Source organism: Musca autumnalis, unplaced genomic scaffold (assembly GCF_047663935.1).
Source record: "Musca autumnalis isolate F117 unplaced genomic scaffold, ASM4766393v1 scaffold_3, whole genome shotgun sequence".
Classification (NCBI taxonomy): Eukaryota; Metazoa; Arthropoda; class Insecta; order Diptera; family Muscidae; genus Musca; species Musca autumnalis.
Window position 1 is genome coordinate 63,401,925 of NW_027411866.1, and position 26,259 is coordinate 63,428,183.

The 26,259-nt window shown below is 34.0% G+C and overlaps 1 protein-coding gene across 1 annotated transcript in view; it reads right to left on the reverse strand.

The window, feature by feature from the left end:
* The window catches only part of schlank (ceramide synthase schlank), a 157,525-nt gene extending 136,141 nt beyond the window's left edge, over nucleotides 1-21,384 (reverse strand). Inside the window, exon 1 of the mRNA XM_073979201.1 lies at nucleotides 21,029-21,384. Within this exon, the coding sequence (XP_073835302.1) occupies nucleotides 21,029-21,213 (185 nt within the window). The 5' untranslated portion in view covers nucleotides 21,214-21,384. The remainder of the gene's footprint in view (nucleotides 1-21,028) is intronic.
* Between the last annotated feature and the right edge of the window lie 4,875 nt (nucleotides 21,385-26,259).

Sequence of the window (26,259 nt, forward strand, 5' to 3'; positions counted from 1 at the left end):
TTACAAACACCAGAACTGACTTTCACACAAATTGTGCAAAAAGCAACAACAATTGAAGCGGCAAAATTCGACAGCCAGGCAATTTCAAATAACACTTCAACATCGATACATCAAATCAATCAATACCGCCAAAACAAAAATCGAAACCGCCAAACATCAACAAAAATCAACTACAGAGAATTGGGGTTAGATGGTATGTGTGTGCGTTGTGGACGGACGAACCACAGAGCAAACGAGTGCAATATCAACAAACATACCTTAAAATGCAGTTTATGTGGGAGAATAGGTCATGTTCAAAAGGTATGCATTCGAGCAAAAATCAACCAAAATAAATCAACAATCACTGAACATACCCAATCGATCGATGAGTGCAACCAGCTGATCCGTTCTCAAAGTATTTCAAGTCTGTCTCACGAAACATACCCCACCGATGATTGTTTTGGTATAAATAAAATAATCGAATTTGACCAAAACAAAAACAGAAAAGAAACGTCAACAACAGATGCAGAAAAATTTTATGCTGAAATAAAAATTGAAAATAAAAATCAAATTTTCGAGGTGGATTCCGGTGCAAGTCACACTTTAATATCAAGAAAACAATTTCAAAAATTAAAATTAAAAATACCGATTCGAAAATCAAAACTTACATTTCAATCTTACACCGGTGATGTGATTGTGCCTTTTGGTGTTGTGGACGTTCGAGTGGTATACAAAAACAACACATCAATCGAACAAATGTATATTGTGGATTCGAAATGTTCTACTGTTTTGGGTCGTAGCTGGATACGGCGCTTAAAAATAAATTTCGCGGATGTCGACACTAGTTAAGCCTGGGAGAATGAGTGCAAATTTCTGGGTACACTGGAAAATCTAAACATCCACAAAATTAAGAATTCAAAAATTTACATTTCAAGAGGAGAAAAGACAACCAATTCAAAATCAAGATCATCAACTAATCAAAATCATCAATCTTTTTCAAAAAGTTTTCGAAGAAGTGCCAGCCATCAATTCGTTCAACACGTTCTGTGCCTGATTAACCAAATGAAGACGATCAAGTCTAACTCAACTACCTCCTGTTCCCCTGACGGACAAAGTCCTTATTAAGCCTGGGAGACTGTAGTGTATTTCAATAGTTATTTCAAACACATGGCAACACTGTTTCTATGTTATAATTTCTCTTTCTTCTTTCTATCAAAGTATCTATGCATTGTACTAATTAGTATTCGTTACATTTTGGTAACTGCCATTTTGCCTACTAGTTATGATTAGCTTGTTCACTTCGATTTCAATCATCAAACTCATCAAACGTTCGACTCCATTTTTATAATCAACCTTAATCTTTGTTGTTAGTTATTTATTAAATAAAGCATTATTATTTAAACATTATTCAACGCGTGCTCATTTTCAATCTAAATACACAACAATTACATAAAGAATTTATTATTGTTTTCAGCTCTCTCACTTCATTCGTCAACGAAGAAATATGAGTAACCAAATTGGATGTAATAGACACGGTGCTCTTTAAACAATTTTAAATGGAAGGTGGTTACACCTTGGAAGTTTTTACGGATTCTGGAACTACAATGTTCATAGATGAGAAAAATCAAAAAACAAAAAAATCGCCGGAGCGCTTTTTAAATAAATCGCGATTTAAGTTGAAATTTTTAGGGGTTGTTCAGGTTTTCACGATTTTTCTTAGAAACCGCAAGTCCTATCAAAATGGCGCTAAAGAAAATGTTGTAGCTATGAAAATTCTCTACAAGATTGAGATTTATGGTATTCTCGTCGGTTTTACCCTTTTTGAGATATAGAAGTTCAAATTGGGACAACTCAAATTCAATTCAATTCTGTATCGCCCTCTTATAAAACAATGTCATGACTACAAATTCACTACTTGAACTTATATATCTAAAAAATGGTACAACTTAGGATAAATTATTTAAGCCAGTCTTGTAGAGAATTTTCACAGCTTTAAGATTTTCTCATGTCCCATATCGATAAGACTTACGGTATTCAAGCAAAATCGCGAAACCCTAACAAAAAAAACCTAAAAATGTAAACTGAGCTTCTTTATCTCAAAAATGGTACAGGCTGGGAACAAATGATAAACGTCAATCTTCTAGAGAATTTTCACAGCTACAACATTTTCTTTAGCTCCATTTCGATTGGACTTGCTGTTTCCAAGCGAAATCGTGAAAACCTAAAAAACACCTAAAATTGTGAATTTTGACCGCGATTTATTTAAAAATCCCTACAGCGATTTTTTCTTGTTTTTGAATTTTTCTCATCTATGAACATTGCTGTTTCAGAATTCACAAAAACTTCCCCTGTGTAAGCTGTTTTCATCAAAAGTTAGTTAAGGCGCACCCTTTATGACATTGTTTTATAAGGGGGCGATACAGTCAGTGCATTGTCCCAATTTGAACTTCTATTTCTCAAAAATGGTAAAAAATATCGAAAATATCATAAAGGTCGATCTTGTAGAGAATTTTCATAGCTACAACATTTTCTTTAGTCTCATTTTGATAGGACTTGCGCTTTTTAAGCAAAATCGTGAAAACCTAAACAACCCCTAAAAATGTCAACTTAAATCGCGATTTATTTAAAAGCGCTCCGGCGATTTTTTTAGTTTTTTGATTTTTCTCATCTATAAACATTGTAGTATCAGAATCCTCAAAAACTTCCGAGGTGTAAGCACCTTCCATTTAAAATTGCTTCAAGAGCACCGTGTAGAAAGACAGTCATTGCAGTTGAAAACAATGTTAATGTTTTTGACAAATATTTCGCCAATATTAATGTCGATATTGGCACAGATAAAATGAAATTTAGATCTGCATATGTGGCAGGCAATGTTTTTCGTATTTAAGGATTTAAAGCACTTCGCGCAAACAGAATTGTTGGTGGGCTCCATAACAAAGACGTTTAAAGCAGTCGAATGTTGCTGATCATATTTTTACTTATAACTAATTATTAGCATAAAGGAAGTGAAGCCATGACCATTGAGGTCTAAAGCTTACACAGCTTATCCAGAGAGGTCTTAAACTGCACTTCACTGAAAATTTTTGAAATACTCTGCGGAAGTTTGTCGAAAGAGTAGATAGATCAAAATATCACGAAGGCCAAATTTTGGACCGAATCGGTTGATCTGTTTGAGAATTATCGTGCTCCCCAGGCGGCTACCCAGACGAACGGACATAGATAAGTCGACTCCAAGTTTTCTGAAGCAGATTTCTTCCAAACACACTTTGGCCCTAAAGCCAAAGTCACATTTTGGCTAAAGGCTAAGAGTATAAAAATGTAGATTGGGAAAAATTGTGTTTATGGATTTTTGCTAAAAGAAAGTATATATGTATAGACCTTGGATTGGGCGACATAATTTCATTTTAAACGAAGTTAAGACTGGATTCCTGAGATTCCCTTGTTCCTGATAAATTTATAAGAAGATCCAGAATTTCTATAAGTGAAGTCCGACGATTAGACGCCAAAATTAGTCTATTGACAGATGCACGATTTGGCGACAGAATTTGTCATTTACATAACCGGGATTAGGTGCTAGAATTTCTTGATGGATAGACTAACTATTGCTCAGCATTAGTTTTCGGCCTTCAGAAATTCTTTGCGTTATGTAAACATCGGATTTTTGCATATTTTTGAAAATTATAATGTTAAGATATTTAAAAATTAAATGCTATGATATTTCTAAGGTTTTCCATTGTATTCGCTTGTTTTGACCATATATTAACTGTGACATATTGTCAAAATAGTCATAAAAACAAGATAAAATTGGCCAAGAAGTCTTGTGCCATATGAACTAAAAAATAGTATTGAAAATTATTTCATCAGTACAATAAGTCTAAAATAAGGTTTACATTTTTGCTTAATAAGACATTTTCGCTAACATGAACTTTCAAAATTTTGGTAAATCGTTAACAGAATGTTATATCTATCCACTGATGTTAAAATATTTCTAAATTTGTTTTTATTTTTGCGGAAAATTAACAAATAATGAAAAAATTTAATTTATTCTAACTCAGAGTCCATATAAATCTCAAAAAAAAATAAATTTAAAATCTCTACAGAATCTAGACAATGCCCAGAAAAATGTGAGACCAAAATTTTCAAGATTGATTTTTTAACCTGCATATTGCAAAATTTTATGGAAGTGGTTCCATGAGATGCCATGATTTCACTGGATCTTTTGCATTGGTTCAAATGAAGTCGTGAAAGATCCGATCTTTTCATCAGCATTTGGACCCATTCGAAGGAAGTCTTGAAAGATCCGATCGTTTAATCAGCATTTGAACCAATTCAAAGGAAGTCGTGATAGATCCGATCTTTTCCTTAGCATTTGAACCCATTCTATCGATCCAATAGAGATGAATTTTGTGTTTTTATATTAACATACAGTCTACCTTCAGCATTCATTGTGAACGGTCGATTTGTGTTACGCGAGTATCTACTAATAAATTTGACTGCTATAAACTCTCATTTATTCTCTTCTGTCATCATAAAGAGTACCTAATATCTTTTGGTGATAAATACGTTTACCATGTCTTCCTCCTCCGGAGGAAATTATTATGGGATTCTCGATCCCGGAGGGTCTTCACCCAAAAGGAAAAAACCTAAGAACCAGACAACCTATAGTTTGGGTAATTCGATGGATTACCCACAACTTGCCCAGCCGAGACTAAGAAAAGCGTGTCCTAAATATGTTATACTAAAAACAACAGATCCAGATAAACCAATTAAATCGTACAACATATTCTTGATTTCAAAAGCTATAAAAGGAATATCAAGTGAGCCTACCTTAAAAACAACACTTACAAGAGACGGGAATCTACTGATATTAACTAAAAATGAAGCTCAGGCTACCAGATTTGTCAAAGCCAAAAACTTAGCTGGAATTTGCCAAATTGAATGCAGTTTGCATCCCAAATTAAATACCATACAAGGATTCGTAAGGTGCGAGTTACTAACAGAACTCACCGAACAAGAAATTGTAGATGGGTTAAAAACGCAAGGCGTAGTTGGATGTAAGAAAATCACTTCATACCGTGATGGAAAAGTTTTAAATACTCCCTCATGTATTCTGAGTTTTGATCTTTATGATCTACCAGATAGCATAGAAATTGGCATGATAAATTGCAAAGTGCGCGACTATGTTCCGGATCCTATACAATGTAAGAATTGTTTTAAGTTAGGTCACACTAAAAAATTCTGCAAAAACAGTCCCATTTGTGAAGTATGTTCTGCTCTTGTACACGATCCAACACCCTGCTTAAAAATAGAATGCACTAATTGTAACCATGCACATAGATCCAACAACAAAAAATGTCCAGTCTTTCAACAAAGAAAAGAAATTCTGAAAAATAAAACAATAAAGAAATGCTCTTTCAAAGAGGCAATCCAATGCACTCCTAAATCAGACAAGTTTGAAATACCAACTGAGACTCTGGAAAATGCAGTAGCAGAACGAAAAATGAGAATTAACAAAATACAAAGACATAATACCGTTAATGAGAACCAATCATCATCAAATACAAACAACAATCTAGAACTAACCAAAGAAGCAGAAATAACTACAGAAAACAAAACCAATAACAATTTATCATCAATACCCAAAACAGCCACACAAAACACAACAACAACTAACAAAGAACAAAACACTCAAAGTACAAGTTCAAACGCTAAAGGAACAACTTCTCCCGAACCAGAGCAAGAAAAAGTAGATAGAGAGAAACTACTACATAATAAAGAATTGAGTCACTCTCTCGGAGTAATTCAAATTCTCCAAATAATGTATCTAAAACATCACACACAATTCAAACACATCTGAAAGCAAAACAATGCCAGCAAGAATAACAACAAGAAGATCAGAAATTGATTCACACGACGTAAATATGTCAGATGAATAATTAAGCTTTCTGTTAGGCCGAAGGCACGATCAACGCTTGGGTGGGGTTTTGCGTGATTTCTGGTAGGAGAATATTCTTCTGCCGGGGGTGGCGCGGGGCTTCGCTCAGGTGTTGTTTGTGTCTTCGGCCTTAACTTTATATCTATATTTATATTCTCATGTCCAATTTTAGGATTGCACAGTGGAATATAAAGGGCTTAATTAACAACTACATAGACCTTCAATTACTGATAAAAGACCATAATCCAGACTTCATATCTCTTCAGGAGACACATATACCACACAATTCCAATTCAATATCCCCAAACACTTTTACCTCATATTCATCCAACCACACCGCAAACACAATCGCCAAAGGAGGAATAGCTGTATTCATAAAAAACAGCATTGCACACAAACGAATTTTCAATTCATCAAAAATTCTAAATATTGTATTAGAAGTTACGTTACATATTAAATTTACAATTATATCGATTTACATTCATCCAAATGAGACATTTGATGAAAATGATATACTCGACCTTTTCGAAAACATAAGTTCACCAACCATTCTGATTGGAGATGTAAACTGTTGGAACACTCTGTGGGGATCCAACAAAAACAAATCAAGGGGTGTTATTTTAGAAAACGCCCTAAACACACAAAATTTGTGCATTCTTAACGACGGAAAACCTACTCATTTTTCTACTTTCCACACATTTTCAAACATCGACATTGCTTGCTGCTCGCCATCACTGCTACCTTTTACATCCAGCTTTACATTAACAGATTTATATCATAGTGACCATTTCCCCATAATCACTAACATCACAACTCCCACAAATATCTCACATGGTAAACAGATTGCTAAATATAACTACAAAAAAGCTAATTGGGATTTGTTTAAACAATTAGTTGATGAACAACTCAGTAACAAGTGTTTGGATGGAAATGTTAACAAAGTCAATGCTATAATTACTGAAAGCATAAGAAATGCAGCAAATCAAAGTATTCCCATAAAGCACAATAAAAAGAGGCTATCTGTCCCTTGGTGGAACAATAAACTTACTGTTCTTCGTAAAGATAAGGTAAAAAAATGGCGAATTTATCAAAAAAGATCCACAATAGAAAATTTTCTTTCATATAAGAAAAGTAACGCCAAATTCAGGTATGAGAACAAAAAGGAAAAGATGATATGTTTTGAAAAATTTACCAAGACTATAAGTAGGGACACCCCTCTTTCCCTTGTCTGGCAAAAAATCAACAGGATCTCTAGCAAGAATACGACACATTGTATTGCAACAATAGAAGGGGACAAAGAAATATTAACTGATGCAGTTGATATTGCAAACTATTTTGGCCGTCGCTGGTCAGAAGACTCTTTAAACAGAAATTTCCATCCCGACTTCTGCCTTGCAAAAAATAAAATTAGATCAGAATTTACTAATCAGCCCAGCAACCGTCATGCGTCAATAATTGAACAAAATATTTCGAGAATAGAGATAAATCAGGTGTTGAGAAATGTTACGGGAAGTACTCCTGGACATGATCGCATCACATATTTAATGATTCAAAATCTATCAGATTATGGTTTATCTGTACTACAAAAATTATATAATCTGACTCTAAACACAGGGATAATTCCCCACTCATGGAAATCCGCTGTTGTATCAGCAATTCCCAAGCCCAACAAAAGTAAAACTGATTTCTCAGGCTATCGACCGATCTCATTGTTATCATGCGTATCTAAATTATTGGAACGAGTCATCTCCAAAAGAATATCGTGGTTTGTAAAATGCCGAAAATTAATAGCAATAAACCAAGTTGCATTCAAAGAAAGCCAAGGCTGTACAGACGCATTGTTATACATAGATTACCACGTTACCAAATCACTATCATCGAGAAATCATGCGTCAATTTTAGCAATTGACTTTGAGAAGGCTTTTGACCGGATCGGAATACACGTTATATTAGAATCATTATATTCTTGGGGAATTGGAGCAAAAATTCTAAATTACGTAAAATCCTTCCTGACAAATAGAAGTTTTAGGGTAAGAATAAACAATCAATATTCTCACAACTTCCAAATACACAACGGAATACCCCAAGGTTCACCACTATCCGTCGTGCTTTTCCAAATTGCTTTCAATGGAATCAGCCACATCGTAAACAAGTACAAAAAAATTCATCACTGTCTATATGCTGATGATTTATACATCATAAGCTTAAATAAAAGCAACGATGAAACTAATGAACTCTTTTCTGGAATAATACAGGAGATAAATAATTGGGCTAACAAATCAGGAGCAAAAATATCGCCTTCTAAATCCTCTGTATTGCACATTTGCAGGAAACATAATTGTATACTCCCTGAACTTACAATTAACGACACAGTGTTTCCCCGTGTCAATAAATTAAAAATCTTGGGAGTTGTCTTCAAAAAAAATTATCGATGGAACGAACACATTCTTAACCTAAAAAGAAACCTTATCCCCAGGTCAAACGTTATTAAATATTTATCTGGTCGCAGCTTTACCCATATAAGTACATTAAAATACCTTGTCAGGACCTTAGTGTTGAGCAAAATCGACTATGGGTTATTCCTCTTCGGAAACAGTCCAAAATCAACACTGCGACACATAAAAACTGTATATCATAACAGTATCCGGGCTAGTATTTACGCTTTTCGGACTACACCTATAAGCATCATCTATATGGAATCTGGATTACCATCATTGGAAAATCGATTTATAGAAAGTAGAAACATGCTACTACCTAAAATCATGGCTGCAAATTCTTCAATTTTGGATGAAATAGTGACAAAAGTGATTTCTGCCAAGAGATACCCCAAAATGAAATCTATAATATATAACTGTGTTCATAACAACATCTTGCTTTTTAAGGAAAAATTAACACATTACAATTCTAAATTCGCAACATGGAAGTACACTAATTTAAATTGTATACTTAATTTTACTCAATTTACCAAAAAAGACACTCCAAATGAATTATACCTTAAACTCGTTGCAGAATATGTATCAAATCATCCCGATTGGGTGTCCTTACATACAGACGCGTCAAAAAACAATTCATCTTCTGCTTATGCGGTTGTTGATGAAAATGGAAGAACAATTGGAGCAAAATGTTTAAGATACAGCGCATCAATTTTTACAGCTGAAGCAGCCGGAATTCTACATGCCCTTACCTTTGCTCTGGAATCGGATAAAAAAACTACTGTTTTCACGGACAGTTTATCTGTAGTAAAAGCTGTTTTTAACATTTCTAACAACAATTGGATATCAATAAATAAAATACGCGACATTTTAATGGAAAATAAAAGCAATATCCAGCTTGTATGGATCCCAGGACACGTTGGTTTAACCGGAAATGTTTACGCAGATACGGCCGCAAAATATGCCTGTTCTGCTCCATTGATAGCAGATAATCTAATAGAAAAACTTGACATAAAAAAACAAATCAAAAACACCTTCCAACAACACATTCTAGAACAATATATAAATTTTCAACACAGGTACTATAACCTTATAAACCAAGACTGTCAAAGCCCTTCATATCCCACCAATATAGAAAAAAAGAAAATTCGGATTTTTTCCCGGCTTCGAATGGGACACACCACCACAACACACCTCCATCTGATAAATAAAAATGTCAACAACAAATGCCAAAGATGCGACAGCACATGTACGGTGGAACACATTTTTACTGAGTGCAATTCTTTACGCCATCACCAAAACACATTTCTTCAAAACAAAGGAATAGACATCCTCCAGCAACCTACAATGGAAAATATTAATTCTGTATTCAATTTTATATCTTCTTGTAAAATTCCTGTGTAATATTTAAAACCATTTGTAAACTATTACGTAGCTGATAGCCATTGCTGCTAATGCTATGTTTTTCCATATTATTTATCTTATATTAAATATAAGTTAAATACGAATAAATAAATAAATAAATAAATAAATAAATAAATATATTAACATATGTATATATTCTTTTATTTATCTAAATATGTACGTTTAAAGCAATGTAAGATTTATTATGCTAGGAAGTCCCAACCATTGAGCTAAAAGTAGACTCGGACTGCACTCTTTGGTATTAGTTGTGTTCCTTTACGTGCCTGAGGTTACCAATTGTTTACCCGCAAAGTGTTTCCTTACTTTTAAAAGCATACAATTTATATGAGAACAGTTCACCACTTTTACCATTTTTGCAATAATTACCATTTTTAAAGTAAAGGAACAGGCCAATTATAAAAGTTTTCTTCCCTGCTCTAGAGAACCCTGCTCAACAAGTCGATTTGTAGATCCCTACAAAACAACAAACATTTCCAAAACGTTGTAAAATAAAATTCACGAAATAGTAATCTGCAGTTGGAGTCAATGTCGAAATCTGCACTGCATTGATGGGAAGTAAAATCCTTTTGTAAGATCAATCAAAACCTGTTGCGGAGGAAGTAAACTCTGTTGCGTGCAGCGGCGTTGTTTAGTTTCTCACTTAAATTTAAAACCTGTTGCTTGCCAAACACATCGTTCCCGAAGTCTGGAAAATAGGCCAGCTACTGAAGCCCGAAAAGGATGCCAGCAAAGGTGAATCTTACAAACCGATTTCGCTTTTGTCGCCCGTAGCAAGGACCCTTGTGGCTACAGTTCTTTCAGCATCAGAAATAACTTTCCAGGATTCGTAAGCAGCACAACAACTGCGCTGAAGGCCATCTCCGTATTAGCAGAGGACTCACTCAGAGCAAGCCGTGCTCATAATCTAGAAAGAGAAGTCTAACGTTACAAGAGATAACCTCTAGATCAACAAGCCTTTCAAACAGGTTTAAGTAGCATTCACACAAATGCAGTCACAGATGCAGTAAACAGTTATCGTGTGAATGCGGTCCTTGGAGAACATCCACCATCTATCGCAGCTGAGAAGCGCCAGCTGTCAGGACAAACCAGAGTAGTTTTGCATCCGCTCGGGATGGTGCAGCCGTCAAAATTCCTATAGGGCAAGTACTGATGACACGGACACACTGCTCCTTTTCAATTGTCCTACCAATCCTGCTGAGAAACTTAAGTTTGCAGCTTTGTGGTTACAAACCATACAAATAGCGAAATAGCCACATTCTTACGACTGATAGACCCAGAGTCAGATTAAGCAGAAAAATGAGAAAACAAACATATTAACTACTGTTACAACATCGAGAACAAACTGCAATTATAGATGTAAACTTTATGATGATGAATAAATTATAGTTATTTCATTAATTCCTTTGAATTAATAAAATAAAAAAAATGAAAATCATTTTTCAATACAGCATTTTCCATTTTCCGAACAAGACGTGAAAATGACATGCCAAAGATTAGTGAAAACGCTATTCCTGGGAATTGGTTAAGATGCCATGCCAAAGAATTGTTGAAGATGCCATTCCATCGAGTTAGTAAAGATGACATGCTTAGGATCTGAAAATGAATTGCATCTTTTGGGGATCACGCTCTTGTAAAAAGAATGAGTGAAGATGCTGAAAAAATGACATTCCATTTCACTTGCACCAATTCTTGAATAGCATCTTTGGCATCGAACATTTTGCTGGGAAAACACAAAATTCAATTCAAATGCTGATGAAAAGATCGGATCTATCACGACTTTCTTTGAATAGGTTCAAATGCTGATGAAAAGATCGGATCTTTCACGACTTCATTTGAACCAATGCAAAAGATCCAGTGAAATCATGGCATCTCATGGAACCACTTCCATAAATTGCTGGGCGTAATATCCCAGCAAAATGTTCGATGACAGATCATGAGTTGAATCATAGGTGCAAGTGACTTGTCATAGGTGCAAATTTAGGTGAATCACCGATGAAATTTACAAGGGAGTGACACCTGATTTCACCTGTTCATTGTCATGGCATTTTGCACCAGTTCATTGTCATGACATTTTGCACCAGTTCATTGTCACGGCATTTTGCACCAGTTCATTGTCATGACATTTTGCACCAGTTCATTGTCATGGCATTTTGCACCAGTTCATTGTCACGGCATCTTGCACCAGTTCATTGTCATAGCATCTTGCACCGGTTCATTGTCATGGCTTCTTGCACCAGTTCATTGTCATGGCTTCTTGCACGAGTTCATCGTCATGGCTTCTTGCACCAATGCTTTGGATCCGGATTTTTGCCAATCAGAAATAAAATTCGCAATACAATTATGTAATTTGTTGAATTAATAAGAATACAATGCGCAGATGATTTGTATCGCCAGATGTTATTTTTCTTTATTTTGTATGTAATTTTCAAAATTATATATTATATTAATCTGCAATATCATATTTATCTCTTCCGATGGCTGCAAGATACTTCTTTCAACTTGGGGGTTCCGTTTTTCCAATATTCGATAAATTATGTGTCAATCTCTGAACCAAGCTCATCGTTTGGGAAATCTAGTATAAATTTGAATTCTGTTATTTTATTTCAAAAGAAAAAGCTTATCCTGTAATAGTTACCACGTTATGGTCTCTTTTATACTTATTTTACCGATCTCCTACTTTGCTTCTCTCACTTTGCATGCCATGCTTGTGATATCGTGATCTTTCCATTGGAGTTTTGTTCCCTCGGGTCGCATAACGTCAAATGGCTCGTATTCATATGCCGGTGGCATCTTTATCCATCCTGTTAACATGGCCCAACCAACCCAATAATTGCAGCTCGATATGTTTTACTATATCGGTGTTGGTCGGCTGTGGAAGCTCGTGGTTTATAGACCGGGTTTTTTTCATACTTCTTTTTAATATCCACAAAACGAAACAGGTTTCCAAACACAAAATATATTTTTCTTTTGTTTTATATCAATTTACATTGTATTTTTAATTAAAATATATAAATTTTGCCACTATCGACCACTTTCATCTGACTTTTATTTTCATTTTAACAATTACTTTTGCAAGTACACAATTATTCGGGTATATGAGTATTTGATAATTTATTGTGCGGTTACTTATCAATTTATTTGAACTCATGATAATATTGTAACAAAGATCGGATCTTTCACGACTTCAATTGCACTCATGAAAATTCGATGAAAAAGATCGGATCTTTCATGACTTCGATTGCACTCATGAAAATTCGTTGAAAAAGATCGGACCTTTCACGACTTCAATTGCACTCATGAAAATTCGATGAAAAAGATGGGATCTTTCACGGCTCCTTTCGCATTCATGCAAAAGAACCAGTGAAATCATGATTTCACATGGAATCACTTCCATTTAATTTTGCTGGGATCTTATAATTACGGTGTAGATTTATAACTTGACATGAGATATCCGTCTTCACTAAGGGAATGATCTTTGAGAAAGATTTTATAGTTAAATATCATTACATATTGGAAAATATTGAAGCGGATTTAAGTGAATTTATCAGTTATTCAAGAAGAATTGTAAAATACGTTTTTTAAACGTAAAAACGTTTGATAAATTTTATACAGTTGGTTTCAACTAATTTTTATGTGTAGTATTAAACGTTCAATATCGAATTTTTAATGCCTTAAGATAATTATATTTATACATTTTTGTTTGAGTAGTAACGCTACAGTTACACATGCCAGTAAATTGGTGTCAATTGAGTACATGTATTATACTCGAAAATGCCGAAAAAGTGTTCGACTGGCATGCAGTTTTCTTGTGTGTTTACACATGCCAGTGCAATTTCAATTTCAAAATTATTTTAAGCCGCATTAACACACAAAAGTGCATTATATTTCGGATTCTTTGCATTCTTAAAAGAAACAAAAATGTACATGGATTAAAAAATAGTCTCGGCAACTCTTTTTTCATTTTCGACATATCACTGGCAGCCAGCTCAAAATTTTGCTGGCATGAAAAATCTAGTGCCAGTGGAGTCGACAATTCAAAAAATGTAATTGTGGTAGTAAAATATTGTGTACCCAGCAAAATGTTCGATGCCATACCCAGCAAAATTAAATGGAAGTGATTCCATGTGAAATCATGATTTCACTGGTTCTTTTGCATGAGTGCGAAAGGAGTCGTGAAAGATCCCATCTTTTTCGTCGAATTTTCATGAGTGCAATTGAAGTCGTGAAAGGTCCGATCTTTTTCATCGAATTTTCATGAGTGCAATCGAAGGCATGAAAGATCCGATCTTTTTCATCGAATTTTCATGAATGCAATTGAAGTCGTGAAAGATCCGATCTTTGTCACAATATTATCATGAGTTCAAATAAATTGATAAGTAACCGCACAATAAATTATCAAATACTCATGTACCCGAATAATTGTGTACTTGCAGAAGTAATTGTTAAAATGAAAATAAAAGTCAGATGAAAGTGGTCGATAGTGGCAAAATTTATATATTTTAATTAAAAATACAATGTAAATTGATATAAAACAAAAGAAAAATATATTTTGTGTTTGGAAACCTGTTTCGTTTTGTGGATATTAAAAAGAAGTATGAAAAAGACCCGGTCTATAAACCACGAGCTTCCCCAGCCGACCAACACCGATATAGTTAAACATATCGAGCTGCAATTATTGGGTTGGTTGGGCCATGTTAACATGATGGATAAAGATGCCACCGGCTTATGAATACGAGCCATTTGACGTTATGCGACCCGAGGGAACAAAACTCCAATGGTAAGATCACGATATCACAAAACATGGCATGCAAAGTTAGAGAAGCAAAGTAGAAGATCGGTAAAATAAGTATAAAAGAGACCATAACGTGGTAACTATTACAGGATAAGCTTTTTCTTTTGAAATAAAATAGCAGAATTCAAATTTATACTAGATTTCCCAAACGATGAGCTTGGTTCAGAGATTGACACATAATTTATCGAATATTGGAAAAACGGAACCCTCAAGTTGAAAGAAGTATCTTGCAGCCATCGGAAGAGATAAATATGATATTGCAGATTAATATAATATATAATTTTGAAAATTACATACAAAATAAAGAAAAATAACATCTGGCGATACAAATCATCTGCGCATTGTATTCTTATTAATTCAACAAATTACATAATTGTATTGCGAATTTTATTTCTGATTGGCAAAAATCCGGATCCAAAGCATTGGTGCAAGAAGCCATGACGATGAACTGGTGCAAGAAGCCATGACAATGAACCGGTGCAAGATGCCGTGACAATGAACTGGTGCAAAATGCCATGACAATGAACTGGTGCAAAATGCCGTGACAATGAACTGGTGCAAAATGCCGTGACAATGAACTGGTGCAAAATGTCATGACAATGAACTGGTGCAAAATGCCATGACAATGAACAGGTGAAATCAGGTGTCACTCCCTTGTAAATTTCATCGGTGATTCACCTAAATTTGCACCTATGACAAGTCACTTGCACCTATGATTCAACTCATGATCTGTCATCGAACATTTTGCTGGGTAGATGCTATTCAAGAATGGGTGCAAGTGAAATGGAATGTCATTTTTTCAGCATCTTCACTCATTCTTTTTACAAGAGCGTGACCCCCAAAAGATGCAATTCATTTTCAGATCCTAAGCATGTCATCTTTACTAACTCGATGGAATGGCATCTTCAACAATTCTTTGGAATGGCATCTATACCAATCCTTTGGCTTGCCATCTTAACCAATTCCCAAGAATAAAATTTTCACTATTCTTTGGCATGTAATTTTCACGTCTTTTTCGGAAAATGCTGTATTGAAAAATGATTTTATTTTTTTTATTTTATTAATTCAAATGAGTTAATGAAATAACTATAATTTATTTATCATCATAAAGTTTACATCTATATTTGCAGTTTGTTCTCGTTGTTGTAACAGTAGTTAATATGTTTGTATTCTCATTTTTCTGCTTAATCTGACTCTTGGTCTATCAGTCGTAAGCATGTGGCTATTTCGCTATTTATATGGTTTGTAACCACAAAGCTGCAAACTTAAGTTTCTTAGCAGGATTGGTAGGGCAATTGAAAAGGAGCAGTGTGTCGTGGGGGCATGTTTTCCACGGTGTCATCAGTACTTGCCCTATAGGAATTTTGACGGCTGCACCATCCCGAGCGTATTGACCCAAAACTACACTGGTTTGTCCTGACAGCTGGCGCTTCTCAGCTGCGATAGATGGTGGATGTTCTCCAAGGACCGCATTCACACGATAACTGCGTTTGGAATTCAGAAGAGGTTTTCTTCACTCTACGGGTCTTGGACTTCTTGATCCTAAATTCTACGTACTACTGTCATCCACACTTAAAATTTATTATCCAACGTTTCAAACTTGGACAGTGCGTAGTCTGCTCGATGACATCAAACAACGAGGGTGCTTGACAATATCAAAGGGCTTTGCTAAATCAAGTGTCACTATCACTGTTCTATCGCACACCTTGCTCTGAGTGAGTCTTCGGCTAATATGGAGATGGCCTTCAGCGCAGTTGTTGTGCTGCTTATGGATCCTATGCTATTGATCGGCAACTGGAAAGTTATTTCTGATGGTGGAAGAACTAAAGCCACAAGGGTCCTTGCTACGGGCGACAAAATCGGCCTGTAAGATTCAACTTTGCTGGCATCCTTTTCGGGCTTCAGTAGCTGGCCTATTTTCCAGACTTCGGGAACGATGTGTTTGGCAAGCGGCAGGTTGTAAATTTAAGTGAGAAACTTGACTTCCGGCTGTCCCAGCTATGGCAGTCTAAACACCGCCGCTGCACCGCAACAGAGTTTACTTCGTCCACTCTCAGCCACTGATTTTGTTTCATCTTACAAAAGCTTTTCTATTATCTTCTCATCACCAGTTCAGATTTCGACATGGACTCCAAAAGCATTCCTTTAAGAATTTCTGTTCGTGAACCTACATTTAACTTGTAATTTTATAACAAAATTTTTGGAAATGTATACTCTTTTGTTTTGATGTCGCTACATGTAGGGATGTACAAATCGACTATTTTTTTTTTTTTTTTGTAGTGATCTGTAAAAATGATTCAACTGCTGATGAAAAGATCGGATCTTTCACGACTTCCTTTGCATGGGTTTAAATGCTAATGAAAAGATCGGATCTTTCACGACTTCATTTGAACCAATGCAAAAGATCCAGTGAAATCATGGCATCTCATGGAACCACTTCCATAAAATGTTGCTGGGATTTCATATCCCTAATAAACAATATTAAATACAAAAATATATATATTCCATAATACGAATAACTGTAAATTCTATAAAAATTAAAAAAAAAAATTAATAGGGAAAAAGTGTATATCACCAATATTTTTGAAAATTTAACATAGCTGAAGCCAAGGTTCACCCTTTTAGAATACGCGACTTGTGGTTCTATACTATACAAATTAAATATTTTTGAATACAATGAAATGTTGTTGGACGTGGCAAAAAATATTGGCCTTAAAAGATAATTTGTGTGGAAGCTGTGGCTATATTTATGTTAAAATATGGGTAAAAATGGGTTGAAGCCACCATGTCTTTTTTTGTTTTCTCTCGAAAGTAGAAGCAAACTAAATAAGGATCATCTCACTAATGTATTACTTTTCAAAATTTGAACTGCTTCTACCAATAAATGATGCTGACATTTTGAAGTCAGTTTTACAGTGTTTTTTTACATTTTCTTCTAATTTCATTCCGCAAACAGGTTTTACAAAAATTCGTATATAGGATTGTAGATCTCGCGATTCTGAATTATTTGATATATGTGCCGTGAGTGTAGTCTATACAGCTTCATAGAAATCTGCATCCAAATACGGAAATTTTGTGCGCACATTTTTCTAAAAATCATATTTTTCGGGCCTAATTTTTACAATTGTCATTCGATTTCATCGTACTTGATTGCACATTTTAGTTTTTTACGTTCCGGATCTAATAAATCGTTCCCCGTGAAAATCCATCCACTAAAACGCTAGTTACAAGAAAGTCCAAAGTAGAAAAATCACCTAAAATCGTTTTTGGAAATAACGCGTATTTTATCGCGTTTTCTTCGGTTCGTTTCCACTGCAATGAAACAACTAATACAGCATCTTCGTTTTAGCGGAAACAGAGTTTTGAAAACTTCAGTGATAAGGGAGCTACATTCATTTTATCCCAAAAAATAGCGCGTGATGCTACATCCACGGTTCTTAATTGATCGCCTTGGAATAGATATATATCGATGTAGATTTTCATGGTGGACATTGAAATCGGATGCGGACAAAAATTGTATGCACTTTGCGCAAATTAGCGATATTTTATAGGCATTTTAATGCTAAGATGCAGCTGATGCTACATCTTAGCCTCCAAATTAAATTTCGAAAAATATATACAAATTAAAAGATATGGTCTTGCTGTACATGAAAATCACATGCGGACAAAATGATTTTGATAATTACGCGATTTACACGTATTTTCAAATGCATATAAATAAAAATGGGTTATTTGACCTCTATTTCCATTTCAGAAGCTTTGACATATATCCTCATTAACCCAATTAGCTTCCCTAATGGGAAAGCTTTAATATGAATGTTAATAAAGCAAAATCCGTCTATTTTATTGGGAGATTTAAGCAAAATGAAGGAAGTATTCCTGTAAATTTTTACAATATTTTATACTACATAATGCATGTGAAAAAAATATTTTTTCGAACAAAAAATTATTTTTTGACCAAAATATGTGCTTATTTTGGCTGTAACATCCAAACTATAACACCAATCTGTATGATAGCAGTCTCATTTGATACGCCGTGAAGTTTGGTTCCACAACAATTTTTTATGTAATTATATGACCACTAAATGGGCTTTAATTTTGAAAAAAAAGACTTATATTCAATAATTTAGCAATTTTATGTACATTCCGCGAATTCTGTGTAACATTTTGCAGGTATTATAAAATCTACTCGCTGAAGTAGAGAGAACTTTTTTGTAACAATTGTGCTCATTAAAATAATTAGCGTTTTTATAATATTTTCTTTCTTAAAAAGCGAAATAAAAGCGCCATAACTTTTGTCCGCAACAACCAAAAATTGGCGCGCGACCAGATTCGTACTGGGAATCTTTTTCTTAACCTACATATCAAAAATCGTTGATGTAGCGCGAAAAAAAATTATCCTTTTTTCTGAAATGGAATATGAAATAATTGACAATATTCCTGATATACACCCCAATGAAATTTTGAGATTACCGTAAAATTTATGGAATAAGCAATACAAATTTTATATTTTATTGCTTTATTGCTTTATCGAACGTCTTTGGTTGTCCATGATATCTTTTTGACAAAATAGGAACATTTTTGTGGATTAATTGCAGTTATTTAAGGTCAGACTTCGCGTATAGCTCGTTAAAGCGGACCCTTGCAGATTTCTTTGACTTTTTAAGTCTGACAGTTTATAAAACCCAGAAAATGCAGTGGGATATATAATAATTTGAGATCCTAGAGCGTTTTGAACATGTTATTATGGATAATATATGCTCCTGAGCTTCGCTAAATATACGAATTCCTGAGTTTTTCATAAATGTTATAGTTTTCACAGCGTTCCAAGAGTCAAATTACATGCAGGAGCCTTGGAATTACCTTGTGATAAGGTCTGATATAATTTTTCGACCTTAACTCAATCAGAAATGTACAACATTATTCTACAAACCCGCACCTAAAATTTCCAAAGCATCGAAATAAAAGCACCACCATAGAATGCATGAAATTTGTATGAAATTTACACTGTTAACTACTATGCTCTCGTATTATGATCGTTAGGGTCACTTAAAGCGCTATAAATGTCGGATACTTTTACATTGCTGATTCAATGGATGCTCGAGGATTGTACCAGACCTTATTACAAGGTAATTCCAAGCCTTCAGCATGTAATTTGTCCCTTGGAATGCTGTGAAAACTATATTCGTACTATTTAGCGTAGCTCAGGAGCATATATTATCCACAAGAACAACTTCAAAGTTCTCTAGGGTCTCAAAATTATTAGTCTCACTGGTTTTTCTGTAGTTTCATAAACTACCAGACTGAAAAACTCAATGAAATCTTCAAGGGTACGCTTTAACGATCTATACGCGACGTCTGACCTTAAATAACGGCAATTAACCCACAAATATGTTCCTATTTCACCTAAAAGATATCATCTCATTGGGGTGTATGTACACTTTTTCCCTATAATTTTTTATTTAATTTTTATAGAATTTACCGTTATTCGTATTATGGAATATATTTTTGTTATTTTTAATATTATGTGTGTTCGTTTACTCAAAATTTGTACAAATTGTTACTGGATGTTGTTCGTTTACTCTGCAGCACAATGCAAAAGACTATAGTCGCTTACAAGAAGGTACTGGACTTGTACAAATTTGTACAAATTGTTGAGTAAACGAACACACCTATTGTTTATAAGGGATACGAAATAGAACTATGTACCTGGATTTTCATAAAAATGCTTCCCTACCCGTAAAACACAAGATTTTTAAGGTGTATGTAGACTTTTATGGTTGACTCTATGTAGTATTTAAATCACGTTATAATATCGAGTTGTGGTTCACAGCCCTTAGACCATGTTTATATTATAGCCTTTTGCAGGGTTAAACTTCTTTATGAGGATTTACTTGACGTATACGTAAAGGAATTGACATTTGAAACCCAGTGGGTTTGTTAAATCCGGTTATATATAAACGTACTATTAGTTCGTAAGGCTGGGCATCATTATTAAATAAATAAAAAAATATAAAGGCATAAATCGTTATTTGTTGATGGTTAAAAAAAAAGAACTAAAAGAACACAAACATCCCATCAGCACTAAATCAATTATGATTCATTTTGTATGTAGATTGAATCAATCAGATTGATTGAAAGAAATTTTTAAAAAATGAAATATAAACTATTTTCTAAAGTACATACGAATTTTAATTGTATTCATTTAAAAATTCCTTATAGAATAAAAACAATAACTTTTTAATGAATTAATTTGCTGCTTGCATTTTGATAAATGGAAGTAAACCAAATGATCTGGGCGTGTCAATATAATTTGTAAGAACAACATAAGGCGACATAAGACGTAGCTTTCTGCCTGCACAAACTATTTAGTAATTATGCTAACCTTCTAACGTGGATATACACATTTTTAAGAAATCTTAAATTTATTTATCTTATCAGTTGCTAGTATTTTATAATAAATACCTTTCAACAGAATATCGAATAAGCATGATAACCCCGGCCAAAGGTAATGGCCATATAAGATCCTTATAATTCGCGTGCTGAACATCGGGTCGTGAGCCGGGAGCAATATCAGCCCAAGTAACATTCGGTGGAAGCCACACATTAGGCGACCAAAACGAATCACTAAAACTTCTTAAGACGTTCATTACGTGGTAGCACTTTATACACTTTAGTAATCATAAACGACACTCTACGGATTTGTGATTTTCATCGCTTGCTCCACAACAAACCTGAAAAATTCGTGATAAGAATAAATTAGGGATGTTGATAACCTTGAAATACCGTATATGTGGGTATTCGGTAATCGATTCTATTTCGAAAAATCGAAGTTAAACAAGAGCTGGAAAAAATCGATGGCATCGATATAGTTTTGCCAATCAATTGGTCTGTTCCTTTACTTTTAAAAGTGGTAAAACCGGCAAAAGTAGCAAAAGTTGTAAACTGCCCCATATGAATTGTATGGTGTCTGAAGTAAAAGAACGCTTTTCGAGTAAAAAGTGGTAAAGCTTGAAGATTCTTGCACGTAAAGGAACAGAGCTAAAATTATCGGATTAAAACCCCTAACCTAATGCCATGTTCATACCAGTACTTAAATAACGTTGTTCGCTCTCACAATAACGTATACGAATTAACCCGTTCATACGATATGGTACATACTTCATACCAACATAGTTGATATTTCCATACTTTTTGTTTGTTGATTCTAAAGAAAGTTTCAAACAGAAGACATGCAAAATTAATTCATATGAACTGGAAAAATAATTTTCTTTCTTAAGTGGGGTACACACGATCAGTTTTGACTGTCAGTTTTGCTCAAAAATCGGTTTCTTGCCAGTGTGACCGTTCATTTTTGTCAGTCATCAGGCAACCACAAAATATTTTGTGGTTGCTGGACAGTTTGTTATTTATCGATATTTCCAAAAGTCCGTGTTTAGACACATGGGAAAGTAAATTGAGTTTTTAGGCAATAGGGGGTAGGAAAGAGTATTGAGGAGCTCTTTGCTCTCCGCTCTCTCCCAAAAACTCAATTTACTTTCCCGAGAAATTTGTGTGTCTAAACACAGACAAAAAAATCGACAGTCAAACTGATCGTGTGTACTAGAGCAAAAAATCGATGGCACTATCGATAATATCGATTATTATTTAAAAATTCAATATCGATAGATAGTTTTGCCTATCGATATTTTCGGAATAAAAACCCCTAACCTGAAATCCATTGAAATAAATAGAAATTTCGCTGCTTTTCGGTTATGTGTGTGTAAGAAAGTAAGTCCGTAGTCACACGTACACATTTTTCGGTAAAATAAAATGTATTTTTTACATTTTTTATCAAATAAAAGCAGTTGTTTATTCTCCTTTACATTTCTGTGAACTACTTTTGCATAATTTCAAGAAAATCATTGACATTTCCACCATTTTCATCTCCAAATTAATGACGATGACAACTTAAGGGCTGTTTACACCATCTATCAATGTCATATGAGCTGCCATTTCTTTCACCCATTCGACATTCTCTATGTTTGTCAAAATTGACGTCATCCATACAATTTTCAATTTGTGCGTTCATACCTGCAAGTTTTATTTTCGTATGACATAACCTAAAAATATAAAAACAGCTGTTTTTGTCATTATTTACATTTATTGTTGAGTTGCAATTTTGCGTAAATTTTAATTTTGGTTGAAGGAAACTGAATTGGTAGAATTGGTGTTTGGAGTTATTCATGTTTTTGCCACCAAACAATCATTTCAAAGACTGCTTCTTTCGACCAATCGATCTAAAAATAACATTATAAACGCCATTTATTTACTTTACTGAATATTTAAATATACATATGCCAAGTTTACACTTGCGCTCCAAAATCCACTGGATTTCACGAAATCCTGAAATACACCCCGATGTTTACATTTATTTTTTGTTGATTTCAAACATATCACAATGATTAAGGTAGATGCATATGCGCAGCTGATCGCACACGAAATTTCAAAACAAGTTGTTGTAAATTGAATCAATCATCAAAAATATACGACAATATAGAACTTTACAACTTTATTTGGAAACTTATCGTAAAATTATCTATATATCGTATTAATTGTGTATAGTACTAACAAATGAAAAAATGATTTTATTGTTGAGACATCGTTATAATAAATTTTGATAGGTAAAAGTTGTGCTCAGAACCTGCACAATATTAGTACTTGCAGTAGTTTTCCCGTTTAGTGCTAAAAATGCGTTCCCGTACTCCGAAATCTAGCAAGACTTGCACTTATCTTTAAACAAAAATAGCGCCGAATAACACCCTCTTCTCCTGTTTTCGCCATACAATTTTGGCCTAGTAGAAACTAGCAGCAAGCATGTTCATTGGCATCTAATATGATAGCTGATACGTTGATTTTGACGTTTATGATGGAGTTTTTGCAATTTCCGTCATTTTTCGTTCCCGTATTTTTTAAGAAATTTGTATGGAGAAGCAATTTTTGACAATTCGCTCTTCTTTCTAACATTACCATTAAAAAAGTACTGGAACACAATGAAAAATAGCATTGTAACAAAGTAATTTAATATTTTTTTCACATTGTTTACAAATTTTGACACTAAAATTTTTTGTTGCAGCAATTGACCATCTACCTTGTTTATTGTGATACGTGAAAAGTGTTGCAACTTTTGGTACTTTTTTAGGCAAAAGCAGGGTTGTATATCATGTGTACTGTGATTTCGATGTTGATTTCGCTGAAATCACGAAATGAGATGATTTCATTTTTGTATGCGAAATCATGAAAAATTTTGCTTGATTCCGCGCGAAATCACGAAACGCCTTCGAAATCACGAAACGACGCCAAATGTAAACTAAGCAATACCTTTCCATTTTCTTTTTTAAAAGATTTTGTTTTTCTTTTTTTTTGTTTGAGAATGTCAGAAAACAGCTGATAAATTTATGTTTACATACGAGAATGCCGTATCAAATAGAGCGCTCCCTATATGAAAAAATTACATATGAGTTGCCAAATCATTTTGATAGATGAAAATTTTCATAGTGGTTACACTATGTGTACAACATTCGCAGGTAGAAAATTTGGCATCTCATACGACATTGATAGATGGTGTAAACAACCCTTTAACGATAATATCAGTTAAAATTTATCAGTTAAAATTTTCGTGAAAACAAGGAAACAAAAATGAAGGAAATTTTGTTTATGTTTCTGTTAATTACGAATGATGTCGTGGAAACGGGTTAATTCGTGTACGTCGTTCGACAGGCGAACAACCTAATTGAAACGCTCGTGTGAACATGACATTAGATGTATGTAATGCGGGGTACACACTAGAGCTGGCAAACCATCGATATTCCCAACATTAGATATTTTCGATATAATTGCTCTGTTACAGAACCTGCAAGAAGCTACTACTTTTTACTACGATAACATTTTTTCCTTTATGTTATCGAAAAAAATAGTAAAAATTAGTAGATTCTTGCAGTACTGGAACAGACCAATTATATCGAAAATATCTAATGTTGGGAATATCGATGGTTTGCCAGCTCTAGTGTGTACCCCGCATTACAAACATCTAATGTCATGTTCACACGAGCGTTTCAATTAGGTTGTTCGCCTGTCGAACGACGTACACGAATTAACCCGTTTCCACGACATCATTCGTAATTAACAGAAACATAAACAAAATTTCCTTCATTTTTGTTTCCTTGTTTTCACGAAAATTTTAACTGAAAACACATAAAATATACATTAAATGAATAGGAAAAGCAATAGGCTTTCCTTCAAATGTATCTTCTTTATATAACTACGCACATTTCATTCATTTTTTCCATAAATTCCAAGATCTATTTATAAGGTCACGTAAGTAGCACAACAACAACTCTATTTTGGTCGAAAATTCTTCAATATGTCAAAATGTTTGTTTACGTTTTCATACAAATGATTCACAATAACAAAAAAATTGACAGATTGAAACCAATCAGCTGGTCGTTTTACGCCACCTTATAATTTCATCATGATAAATTCTGAATAATTTTGTATTTTCAATATATTTTTATATGGTTCTATTTTCAAAATTAAAGAAAGAGAGACATGTCAAAACAATATTTGTGTATACAGATTTTCAGTTATTTGTTTCCTTTTTGTTTCAGATTTTTTACTCGATTTTGAACTAATGGACAAGAAATGTGTGTGGAATTAAGAAGGAAACACAACCATCTTCCTTCTGCATCTGTATAAAATGTTTAGTTCATTAATTTTCATTCATCTTTTCCCTTTTTTCTAAATTTTTTTGTGTTTTCAACAAATTTTTTAATTTTAAAATTTAGACATGTCATAATTAATTTTTCGATAAATTCTCTCATTTGTTAGGGATGGGACATACTTACTCGTCGTTCAGAGAGTATTTCTAATCGAACAACGTAGAAAAATCGTCGTTCCTTCATAGAATTTTGTGTGGGGAAATAAGTAATTTATTCGTAGTTATGGGTCGAACAACAAATAGAGAACGAACGACGTACCGTGGAAACGGGCTATAATTTATGTTATATTGGCTTATGCCAAGTTTACACTTGCTCCTCAAAATCCACTGAATTTCACGAAATCCAGAAATACACCCCGGTGTTTACACTTATTTTTTTGTCGATTTCAAACATATCACAATAACGAAGGTAGATGCATATGCACAGCTGATCCAAAATGAATTTTCGAAACAAGTTAATGTTAATTGAATTAGTCATCCAAAATTAACGACACTTTAGAACTTTACAATTCTATTTCGAAAATTATCGTAAAATTATCTATATATCGTATTAATTGTGCATAGTACTAACAAATGAAAAAATAAAAATTGATTTTTTTATTTTTGCCTTATATCGTTGAAACTTTATAATAATAAATTTTGATAGATAAAAGCCATGGTAGAAAAAACCAGGTTAAGTAAGTACTACAACAAATACAACTCAACAACAACCACATACGAATTTGTTTTTGTTTGGAACGTTATGCTTGGTTTATATTTACGAAATCCACTCGATTTCAACTGTCAATTCCATAGCTCAAACGTCAAATGAAAACTCATCTGAAATCAATTGGATTTCATTTGATGTTTGAGCTATGGAATTGACAGTTGAAATCGAGTGGATTTCGTAAATGTAAACCAAGCATTTCATTTCATTTATTTCACATGTAATTTGAGGCGA